This window comes from Macrobrachium rosenbergii, chromosome 13, assembly GCF_040412425.1.
Source record: "Macrobrachium rosenbergii isolate ZJJX-2024 chromosome 13, ASM4041242v1, whole genome shotgun sequence".
Taxonomy (NCBI): Eukaryota; Metazoa; Arthropoda; class Malacostraca; order Decapoda; family Palaemonidae; genus Macrobrachium; species Macrobrachium rosenbergii.
Genome location: NC_089753.1, coordinates 9,940,767 through 9,953,000, shown reverse-complemented (window position 1 = coordinate 9,953,000; position 12,234 = coordinate 9,940,767). Strand labels below are relative to the sequence as shown.

Below are 12,234 nucleotides of genomic sequence, written 5' to 3'. Positions count from 1 at the left end.
TAATTATTTATAAACGAAATGGCAGTATGGACGAAAGGACCATGGATTGAGAAGTGGTATGGCAGAAACATCCGTAGACTTCAAACTGATATCATGGAGAAAGGTCTTGAATCTTGATTCCGATTATCAATGCTTTGAATAAGTTCATTACCTAACCTTTCCGAATTCCAAACACATAAAAGTATGTCGTTTCTCCCAAACCTTAATATTCCCCATAGCTTCTGCAGGAAGCTCTGAAAGAGAGCCCCTTAGTCAACCCTGGGTCCTTACATTTCCCCAGCAAAAGACTCATTCCGAAGGACTGTGGCATGTAGCATCTGATCTCCCCTCGGAAAAACCAGAGTACGGTGACACAGTGTTAAGTATACGTACGTTGGAACATGAGTGGTGTCACAATTAAGAGAGAGAGAGAGAGAGAGAGAGAGAGAGAGAGAGAGAGAGAGAGAGAGAGTTAAAACCATACTGGAGTAATATACTTTGTTTATTCTACTCAAACACACACACACACACACACACACACACACACACACACACACACACACACACACACACACACACACACACACACATATATATATATATATATATATATATATATATATATATATATATATATATAGATAGATAGATAGATAGATAGATAGATACATGTATTACACTGAATAATCCGTAGCAAAAAGAAAATGTTGTTCTGAATCCTTAATAATACATAATTATATTTATTTTACCATGTTATCACATATGCGTTGTTATAGGGTTTTCTTCTATAGTACTTTATTCAGTATGTTAATTTTAAACTTCTGAAATTTATTTAGCACGTCTTCAAACCGTTGCATTAAGATCCTTGTATAAACCAGTCCTGACTATTTGGTCCCAGCCCCAAAAAAGAAGTTCCTGGCTAAGGCCTTATATCGAAGTAAATCATGTTTTATTCTGTATCAGCTTATTTTAGGATTTTCAGGAACTTGGCAGTGCTCTTTATCTCACTCCAGTCAAAATAATATGGGACGAAATGACTCAGGCGAGTCCAAACATATTCATTGTCAAAATACTCAATTATCTATTAAAAAAAAGTACTGAAAATAGAATATCTACCAAAGAAAAAGTAATGTAAAAAAAAGAAGGGGTACAAAAAATAAATAAATTTATAGAAGAAGAGTGTTCTAACGTCTAGCTAGGTACGAGTTAGTAAGAACTGCTGAGCATCGGCTGCTCCTGCTGATCACGCTAATACCGAACTCGTACCTTCTCTATATCACGTTGACTAAGGCAGAACCATGGCCCATTTAAGACGCGTCAATTTGGATAAATTAATTCGTCGTGCCCTTTACGTGCAGAACAGGAGATCAGAAAGAGTTGCTGTGACGAATCTACAGCGGTATGTTGCTGGTAAGTTACGTAAAAGGTCTCTGGTCATGTCCTGCCAGGCATGGTAGTACTGTAAACAGGATGACCTCCAGCCTAAGCGCAGCCGAGACCCGGCATATAACCTAAACTTAGTGTACTGTAATTTCTTAATAATGTTAAGGTTATTTTTTTTAGGTATTTTCTTCATCTTTGTAATTAATCCAACATGCATAATTTGGAGGCCACGGATATTGAAGACCGGAATGTTAGTCATGTTTATGTCTTTAGCCTGTCTTTATGATAAACTTGCCAATTGACTGCTTTGTTATGTTTTTACGTTCACCCTCAAGGAGCTGCAACGTACTAGACTAGGCGCTCATTTTGCGTTTAAACGTGTAGATAACCATAAAATATTCAAGCATTGGCTGTACTATAGGTCATTGTTAGGAGGGGATGCAGAGTACGAAGACGGGTAGGCATGAGAAATCCAACCGTAAATACTGGCCAAACCTAACCTTACTTACAATGCCGTGTCCTGACCAAATCAGCCTTACCTTCCTAACCTGACTTAGGGCTCCCTTCCCTGACCTGTCGGGAGGGGCGAACATGGACCCCCTAAAGTATTACTAAATATCAGGAACAGATCAGCAGGACTTAATTTCCATTTGGATACATTGTCTGGCACTGGTTCTGACCCAACCAAAACAACCTTAACCTAACCTTTCCTAGAGCATCGCACCCTGGCCTAACCAGAACTTACCTCCCTAACCTGACTTATGGTGCCATGCCTTGGCCTGCTGCAGAAGTTTTGCAATAGGAGGCAAAATTACCAACGCCTACCCCTGACTCCCTACTCTGCATACTACCCCTTAATTACTTATAAGATTTATGTTAAATATAAGACCTCAAAGTATCTGATAAGCTGAGGTGCAGCCATATTGTAAAATGGGAAGGGGAGATGGACATCAGCATCATGTCAAGACTGTCGTGGCCTTAACTGCCATGTTGAGTAACACTTGATCTTAACCTAACCTAGTCTAAAGTCTTTGAACTTGGTACAGCCTGTTTTGGTTTCAAGTTGGCTACATATGATATTTGTATTTTAAATATTTTTGCAGTGATTGAGATGAAATATCAGAAGGGATAAAATATTCTCTTGTGTACTGTTATGTGTGATAATCATACTTCAGGTAAACCGAACTTATAATGAAATATAGTACAGTACAGTAAATCAGACAGCAAAAAATATGACAACACGTACCTACGCAAACACTCACTCATTCAATGGTGTTGAGAACCCCCTGGAGTTTGTTTAGTTTCCTGTTTTTATGTTTATGGTACAGTATTTGTTATTTCATTAAAGGATATGTACAGTTCTGATATATAGTAGAGAGAGAGAGAGAAAAGTAATTCATAATTCATTAAAGGATATGTACAGTACTGAGAGAGAGAGAGAGAACTGAGGTATGCTTGCATCAGTAAACAAATAAATCTGGAAACAGCTGTTTTGTGGGGATTTTACTTTTAACTTGAAAGTATGTTAGTTTACTTTTGTATACCCGTTTTACATTTATGTAAAAAATATAAAAGAATTCCATTAATGCATTTGTTTGTTTTAGCAAGTAAAAAATTATTTTCTTATTTCTTTTGGTAGTAGGCTGAATCAGTTGATTCTGAGAACGTAAACATTACAAATGGTGGGACGATCAGTTTTTTGTATACATATTTTGATGATAATATATTAATATAATAATACAGCATATAAATGGTTCTGTAAGTAAAATAACAGTTTCATTACCATTATCTTCATCCTAAATACAGCTGTAATAGCCTATTTGACTTTTGCAAATGGATACTGTGAGTGTAACACCTGGCTACTGTAGATCTATAGTTCACACATAGCCTACATATTTTTATCTCATGTATGGTAATACAATATGGTAACAACTGGTAAGTAAGTTGCTGTATAAAAATGCATTAATGGTCATAAAACCATGGTAGGCTGTGGATAAAGTTAGGTAGGCTATATGCCCACTGAACTGTCATTTACTAAGGAGAGAAAAAATAGGGGTAGCATTTTTTTCAAAGTGTATTTATGCAGTATATTTTTTTATAAACATGGGAAAAGGTAGATAATTGCCTTTTGCCAAAAGTTTTCAGTTTGAAGTGTGATGATGGTTTTTTATAAGCATACTGAGTGTTTACAGTTATGTGGTATTGACATCTAAAAACATAACAGACACCTCATTGTCTCGAACTGTCGACCTACCCGTTTGTTGAATACATGTACACATTTTACAGGGTCTAAGTGATGTCAGGCAGGGCAGCCGATCGAGGCTTCCCCACCGCCAAATCAAAGTCCTTCAAAAGAAGGCGTCGTGCTTACCCCATATAAAAATGGGAAAAAGCACATTAAAAAATGAAAAAAAACAAGGTTAGTTGAGGAAGGGTACAGAGTTGCCCTTGAACACCCCTTGATTTTTTTACTCGCCATCTTTTGGATTTCGCCATTATCCAACGGACCCTTGGCTCTAATTCTGATAATTGAAGGATGTACTGCAGTTCTTTTTTTGAAACTTCCCTTTATCTTTCAGGTCAGCAGTCATTATGTGCACCTCTATACCATCAATATCATACATCACAGTGCAGGTTGCAAGAAGCTGTGCAGGCAGAAGATAATAAAACCTTTGAATTTCAAGCAGAAACAAGAATGCTTCTTGACATAGTTGCAAAATCCTTGTATTCAGAAAAGGAAGTTTTTATCAGGGAATTGATATCAAATGCATCAGATGCAATTGAAAAGGTATAAAATATTAATTGTGTTTTGTGTATAATTTTATTGCTTTGATAATTAGTACAGTACAAACTTTTTAAACTTCAAAATAAACTATTTTTTTTTATAAGTTTCAGTAGCTCTATGTTGTATAATGTACAGTAACAACATTTTTTGTAGTACTCTAAAGTGATTTTAACCATTATTCCAGTTTAAATATCCTTTCTGGATCGGGTCCCGTGTCAGCCGATGAAAAAGTCCATTCAGCACTTATTTCTAGGTAATTCCGTTGCTAGATACCAGAGAAAGCTAAATGAAATGCTGGAGTTACTACCCCCAGAGCGAGCTCCATCAGATGGAGTCGTGTATGGAAAAGGGTGAACTACAAAACACGGAACCTTATCCTATAGAGATCCCAAGGTCAAAAGTCCCACAGGAGGTGCCGTTAAACCCATGTACCACCCGTGGACAGCACACAAAACACTGCTAGCCGCATTCCATTTCAGCAAGCACCATCGTTCACACGTTTTTTTCGTTGTGCTTTTAATCTTGTGCCTTTTTGCATCATTATGACTTCCTCACAAGGTCTTTCGTCACCTAAGTTGAGTACCAATATTTCGTGTTTTAGTTGAGGCGATTGAGGCTCCTTATTTCCCTTTAGTTTAATAATTAAAGGGATTTATAACGCCTGTCTCGATCTCCTCTCACGGCCTCACGTGACCTCCATGCGTGGTTCGTGATCTTGGGTCGCCCTGTTTTTCAATCTTTTCACGGTTCCTCTTCGTGTTTAGGAGCATTTTCCTTTTCACGAGGTCTAATTAGTGATTTTGATTGACTAACGTTTGTTTCCCTTTGCTTCGAGTTGAGGGCTGGTGTTTAGGCGTCGGGCTTCCCCAGCCTATTCGCATTTTATCAATTCATTTACATGCCTTATTTTTGCCCTTCCCTTCTCGTAGCTTCTGGGAATTTTATTTACGTTTTTACTTTTAAGTTTTTTTGTTTTCCCTTTAACCCAGTGTTCGGATGCATTTGATATTTGATGATTATCATGGATGTTTCTTTTTTTTTTGAGGCGCCATTTCCCTTCACGTCCACATCGTGTTGGGTATGGTCCTCCTCTTGTTTTGTATTGATATATTTTTACTTTATGGGTTGGTGTTAGCTTTGGTTTTCCTTTTTTGGGGCGTTAGGCTATTGCCCCCTTTTTCCATAAAAAGGGGGATGGTCGTTCATTCTTTCCGTTCACATGCCCTTCTAGGGTTTTGTGTTCGCTTTTTCCATGCGGCGCTTTCCTTAAGTTTTACCAGGGTCTTCTCCCTTATGTTCCCTTCCCCTGTTTCGGCTTTCTGCGTAGGCTAATAAGCCTCTCGTTAAGCTGGAATAGCGAGGGACCTCATGTTGCTTCCCTCTCCCTGTTTCGGCTTTTCGCGTAGGCTAATGAGCCTCTTGGTTAAGCTGGGATAGCGAGGGGCTTCATGTAGCCTACCCTAGTTTGGTATTTACTTAAGGTTAGTTCTAGTTTTTGGATATGTCGACCCATCCTTTTCCTAGCCTATAGCCTGTGCCCCCTTCCTCTGCATTGTTTGGCCTCTCTTTGGTACGGTCCGTGACTTTACCTTTGTACTTCCCCTCCGGGGACTGTTAGTGGCCGGGAGAGCTTCCCCCTCTCCTGTCCACCATCTTTGGCCATCTTTATCTCCCTGTCCCCATCCCCCCCCCTTGGAGGAGGTTGTCCCTGTTCCTCTCCTGCTTCTCTCGCGTTTGCTGGGTAACGACTCAGTCAGCGTGTGGGCGGGAGGACACGGAACGCCCGGATTGTGCATTCCCACTCTCTGGTCGTTCCTTTCGGTTCTTCCTTCGGGTTCCCATCCCTCCTTCATACGTCTTCTCCGGCGTGTCGCTTAATTTGGCGACACTCGGTTCAGTCCTTCTTCGTTGCCAGTTAGAGCTTTCCGCCTGACTGTCTTCGTGGTCGGGCTCTTGACGTTCCCTGACCTTAGCTAACTACTGTCTTCTATCGGAGCGCATTCCTTGCTTCCCGCTCCGGCCGCGTTCTAGCGTTTATCGGTCTTCCGTTATCGCTAGTTTCATATTATTTTTAGTTGCCGGAATGCGCTTTCTCCGACAGTTTAACCTTCCCATTTCATTTCACTTTGTATCCGTCACTTACTTTAAGGCATGTTACTCGCCTAGTTCCGTAAATTTATTTTGCTTTATTATTATTTTTGCTTGTATGAGTTTTTACCAGGTTACCTCCGGATCATTCCGGCTGGTTTCACGACTTGGTTTAATACTGTGTTGCTCGCACACTACCCGCACCTTACACAGTGTACTCATAATCTCATACTCTTACAGGTGGTACGCTGCCAAGAAGAAGGGTGCTCCGCAGCCCTCCATCAGGCCAGCGCCACGGTTTGCCGGTCTCACTCGGATGTGCGGTCCACGTAGGGGGATCTTATTGTTTGGCACCCTGACGGATGTGATGTTTGCTACGCTCTTACGAGCAGGCTATCGATGATTCGGTAGGTGATCATGCATCTTTCCTTCTTAGCCAACTATAATATTTACATTTTTATCGATTCCCTCCGCCTTCGGTAAGACCACAATAATGTTTTTCTTCCGGCAGGCTGACCGCAAGTCTCGTGATTCTTCGATTCAGGCCCTAAAGTCTGGGTTAGCGGTTTTGGGCGCAACGTAGGAGCTGGCAATCCCTACATACTCGAAGGACATTTGTAATGTCCTTTTTCCCGGCGCTTGATCACAGCTTCTGTCACCGACGAGGTTGCTGCTTCGTTGATTGCCGGGATTCGAGAGTTGACCCAGCCCTCTCCAGACGGTTCGGCTTTGAGCGGCGGCACTCGGAAGCCGCGGAGTTCGATCTCGGCCTTGAGTCTCCGAGCATTATCCCAGAGCATCAGGCAGGTAAGGGGGTAAGTGAGGCAGGTTCTTCACTGTTTAACTCTCCTTCTTCCTCTGTTGCTTCTTTTAAAGGCTTCTCTAAATCTTCATACCTTTCGGGCACGTCTGGGTCTAATGCCCCAAGGTGAAGTCCGTTAAAAGAAAACCTTACCTACTCCGGCAGGCCGATATGGGGTCCCTCCGCGGCGGCACGGACGGGCGAGCCCCGTCCCCGTCGACGAGTACAGCCTCCCCTTCCGGGTCCCAGGCGGAGCCTCAATCACGTCAGGTAGTTTCCCCCTCCTTCTTTGGATACACTTCATTTCTTTGAACAGTTCCTGGAAAGAATCGACGCGAGATTTGAGAAGATCGACGCGAGAGTAGACAGTAAGCTGTCTGGTCTTGCTTCTTCTTTTCAGTCTCTTTTCAAGAAGGTGGAAATCTCAACAACGTTCTAGGCATTCTGTTCCTGACCCTTCCACTCTCCCTCCCTTTGATCTAGGGAATCCTTGCGTCTCACCCTTTATGCTCCCGAGCAATGAAGGTACTCTTACCATAGAGGGTTTAGGCACGAGGAGAGTGGAAGAGTTAGAGTTCTATCCTCCGGACCTGACATCTCCTACACTGGTTTTGCCAGGCTGAAGGGAGAGGTTTGGAACAGGTCTGATAAAGTCCCTAAGGAGACGGTCATCTATCCTAGGGACCAAGCCCAGTCGTCTTTGATGAGGACCCTTACGGAGTGGCAAGCGGAGAACACTAAGCTCACACCAGCTAAGGGAGTGTTCACTATGTTCACTCTCAGTGATGTTCTCCTTCTCCCTTGCACTTCGAAAGTGGCCTCCCTGACTAGCCAGGCTTGCTTCGAAGGTAAACCCCTTCCTCATCTCCGTGAGACGGACCCTACATCGCTCGTCTTTCCCGGAGGCACCGACTTCTGGAAGGGAGCCCCTAATAGGTTTACGGTGACTCGACTTGACCCAGACTGCGCCTCTGATCTGTTCAGTGAGCAGCTCCCTAAGATCCCGGAGTCGCTCTTGAAAAACAGAGGCTGATACTAAGGAAAGGCTCGCCAGGTCTTTGAACTCTTTGGCTTTAGCGGAAGCAACTTCTTTGGTTTACAGAGAAGATCCATTATTCCAGGTCTTGACGAAATCTCTCTTGGCGAGTTTTCAACAAGATCTGTTTGACTTTATGACTGCCCGACTGGCCTGCCGGAAGCACATCTTTTCAGCAGCCACAGTTCGGCATGAACCAAATAAGCTTCTTAAGAGTTCGATCTGGGGTGCTAATCTTTTCCCACAAGAAGAAGTTGATGCAGTCTTATCTGAGGCAGCTAGGGTCAATCAAAGCCTCCGTTCCCCGTTGGGGCCTGCCCCTATAAAAGGAAACAGTCTGATCTTGCCAGCACTCCCACCAAGTCCAGTAAGAAATTTAAACACTTCAAACGTCTTCCAGCTCAGTCCTTGGTCCAGGTTCCTTTACAAAGTCAACCTTCGACCTCTTCCTCCCATCCTCCCCTCAGTATGTCCTGGTAAACCCGGCACATCAGTCTTTGGCTGCTCCTTCCTATGTCTCCTCCCCAGCTTTCAATCCTGCATATGAAAGTCAGGGGAAATTTCTTGCCCCAGACAATCACCCAGAAGCAATAAGCCCCATGGCTTCGCTCGGGAAGGGGAGCCCCGCCTCCTCTCCCAGGAACAGGGAGGTAGAGGCTCCAGAGGGGGGAAGCAAACACAGGACCGATGACATACATCCTGTGGGCGGGAGGCTGTACCATTTTCGAGCTGGTGGACCTTCTGTCCCTGGGCTCAGAGTATAGTTTCCAAGGGCCTAGGCTGGAGTTGGATCGACAATCCCCTCCACCAGTCAAGTTTTATCAGGCTACGACCAAGGATCTCGAGGACTTTGTGGAGGATCTCCTACAGAAACAGGCTATAAGGAAAGTGAGGTCTCTGAAGTTCCAAGGCAGGCTCTTCAGTGTTCCAAAGAAAGGTTCCAACAAACGGAGAGTAATTCTGGACTTGTCCTGTCTGAATTCCTACATTCGTTGCAACAAGTTTCGGATGCTTACTGTCTCCCAAGTTCGGACCCTACTGCCCCCGTGGAGCCGTAACCACCTCTCTCTAGATCTTTCCGACGCCCTATTATCACGTCCCGGTTAAGTGAAGGTTCTCCCCCTTTCTGGGGTTCAGGCTCGAAGGCAGGCATATTCCTTCAAGGTGATGCCTTTCGCCTCAACATAGCCCCAAGGATTTTTACCAAGTTGACAGACACGGTCGTACAGCAACTCCGATCTCAAGGAATTACGCTGGCTGCGTATCTCGACGACTGGATCATCTGGGCATCCAGCGCCGAGGAATGCCGGAGAGTTACATCCGTGGTGGTCGACTTTCTAGAATCCTTGGGCTTTCGTGTAAACAGGGAGAAGTCCCGCCTGGTTCCCAGCAGTTGTTTTCAATGGCTAGGAATCCAGTGGGATCTGAATTCTCACAAGCTCTCTCTTCCTCCTCCCAAGAGGAAGGAGATAGCCAGAACAACCAGACAGTTTCTCAAATCCAAAAGGGCCTCTCGGCGGACCCAGGAACGAGTCTTGGGCTCCCTTCAGTTCGCCGTGACAGACCTGTTGCTGAAAGTGAAACTGAAGGATATCAACAGAGTGTGGCGGAGTCGGGCAAATATCAGGCTCAGGGACAAGGTGTCTCTGATTCCCCACATCTTGAAGAAGCGACTCCGTCCTTGGTCAACTGTCAAGAGCCTGTCCAAGTCAGTCCCCCTTCAATTTCCTCCTCCGGCGTTGGTTATCCACACAGACGCCTCCTTAAGCGGGTGGGGAGGATATTCTCAACACCAAGAAGTACAGGGGACTTGGTCCCTCATGTTCCGCCAGTTCCATATAAATGTTCTGGAGGCCATGGCGGTCTTCCTTACCTTGAAGAAGCTTCTTCCACCCAAGAAGATTCACATAAGACTGGTTCTGGACAGCGCACGGTAGTCCACTGCATAAACAGGGGAGGTTCAAAATCGAGCAGGATCAACCAGGTAATGATTGCACTTTTCTCCTTGGCCTGCAAGAACAAGTGGCACCTATCTGCCACCCATCTTGCAGGGGTCCGAACGTCAGAGCAGATTCCCTCTCCAGGACAACTCCCCTCGAGTCGGAGTGGTCCCTAGACAGGGGCTCTGTTCAATTGATCTGCAACTAGTTCCGGGTCTGGAGGTAGATTTGTTCGCAACCAAGCTCAACAACAAGCTCCCTCATTACGTAGCTCCCAACCTGGACCCTCAAGCTCTTTTTTCACGGACGAATGTCATTGGATTGGAACAGGTGGAAGGTGATCTATCTGTTCCTCCAGTGAATTTGTTGTTGAAAGTCCTCCACAAACTGAGGACGTTCAAGGGTCAAGTTAGCTCTAGTGGCTCCCTACTGGCCAAAGAGCAGCTGGTTTCCTCTTCTACTAGAACTGAAACTTCGCCACATCCGAATCCCCAGTCCAAAACTAACACAAGTAGTACAAACTCAGACTGTGTCAGCTTCCTCAAAAATCCAAAATGCCCTGGCTTTGTGGACTTTATGAAGTTTGGCGGCTCAAAGGGATGCTAACGTTGATCCTGTCAATACCATGTTCTTAGAATCAGATAAACGGGCCTCCACTCTTCGTCAGTACGACTCAGCAATTAAGAAACTAGCACTCTTTTTAAGAGAATCTGAGGCTACAGTAATGACCATTAATTTAGCGGTCTCCTTTTTAGATCACTGTTTGAGAAGGGTTTAGCCGCTAGTACTGTTACTACAGTCAAGTCGGCTCTACGTAAAGTGTTCTTGTATGGTTTCAAAATTGACCTCACAGACCCTTACTTTTCTTCCATCCCTAAAGCATGTGCATCGTCTGAGGCCAGTAATCCGTCCACATACGGTTTCCTGGTTTCTAAATGACGTGTTGAAGTTAGCCTCAGATATCGATAATCAATCCTGCCCCTACCTTTCCTTGTTGAGGAAAACGTTGTTTTTAGTTAGCCTGGCTTCGGTGCTAGAATTTCAGAGCTGTCTGCACTCTCTAGGGAACCCAACCACGTCGACTTCCTTCCATCAGGGAGGTTTTGCTGATTCCTCACCCTACCTTCCTGGCCAAAATGAAGATCCGCAGCATAGGTGGTCGCCTTGGAAAATTCTTCCTCTGCCTCTAGACCTGTCCCTGTGTCCAGTTCATACTATGAGGGCTTATTTAGACAGGTCCTCTCACATCTCTTCTGGGCCTCTTTTATCAGGGAAGGAGGGGTAATCTTTCTATGTCTGCTATTAGACAACAGATCCTTTACTTTTATCAAGCAGGCTAACCCTGACTCAGTCCCAAAAGTTCATGATATTAGAGCTGTGGCCACCTCCATTAATTACTTTCATTACATGAATTTCACGGATCTTACCAGGTACACCGGTTGGAAGTCACCCTTGGTTTTCAAACGTCACTATTTGAAATCCTTAGAAGCTCTTAAATTCTCAGCAGTCGCGGCAGGGAACGTTGTCCCTCCCTCTGGTTCCCCTTTCTGATTCCTAGTCATTCCCTCCTCCACTGCCTCAGTTATCCCCTTACGGTCATTTCAGTCAGGCTTGCCTTGACTTCTCACCTGGCTGTGTTATCCATGTATTTGTCTAAAATGACACATTTAAGTTATAAGGTTTTCAATATTGTATAGTTATTTGTTTATGTATTTTTTAAGCTAACATCAGTTTCTTTTGTACATTATTGTTATTGTTACTAGTGATTAAAAAGTTTCTTTTTGGACCTTCGGTCTTCTGTTCCCCTTAGAATTTTTATCTTTTAGTTTAAGAATTATGTTTATTTCTCTGTTAATTTTCATGCGGCTGACAGGACCCGATCCAGAAAAGGGATTTTGATAAGGAAAAATCTATTTCTGGAGAGGGACCTGTGTCACCCGATGACCCACCTCCATCATGTGTCATGTCCCTCCCATAGTAAACATCATTCTAGTGGGGTGTTGCTTTCATGGAATGCGGCTAGCAGTGTTTTGTGTGCTGTCCACGGGTGGTACATGGGTTTGTAACGGCACCTCCTGTGGGACTTTTGACCTTGGGATCTCTATAGGATAAGGTTCCGTGTTTTGTAGTTCACCCTTTTCCATACACGACTCCATCTGATGGAGCTCGCTCTGGGGTAGTAACTCCAGCATTTCATTTAGCTTTCTCTGGTATCTAGCAA

The 12,234-nt window shown here is 44.1% G+C and overlaps 1 protein-coding gene across 1 annotated transcript in view; it reads left to right on the top strand.

The window, feature by feature from the left end:
- Positions 1-1,176: 1,176 nt before the first annotated feature.
- Positions 1,177-12,234, top strand: part of Trap1 (TNF receptor associated protein 1) — a 50,920-nt gene continuing 39,862 nt past the window's right edge. Inside the window, 2 exon segments of the mRNA XM_067114187.1 lie at positions 1,177-1,389; positions 3,942-4,150. Coding sequence (XP_066970288.1) covers positions 1,278-1,389; positions 3,942-4,150 — 321 coding nt within the window. The 5' untranslated portion in view covers positions 1,177-1,277.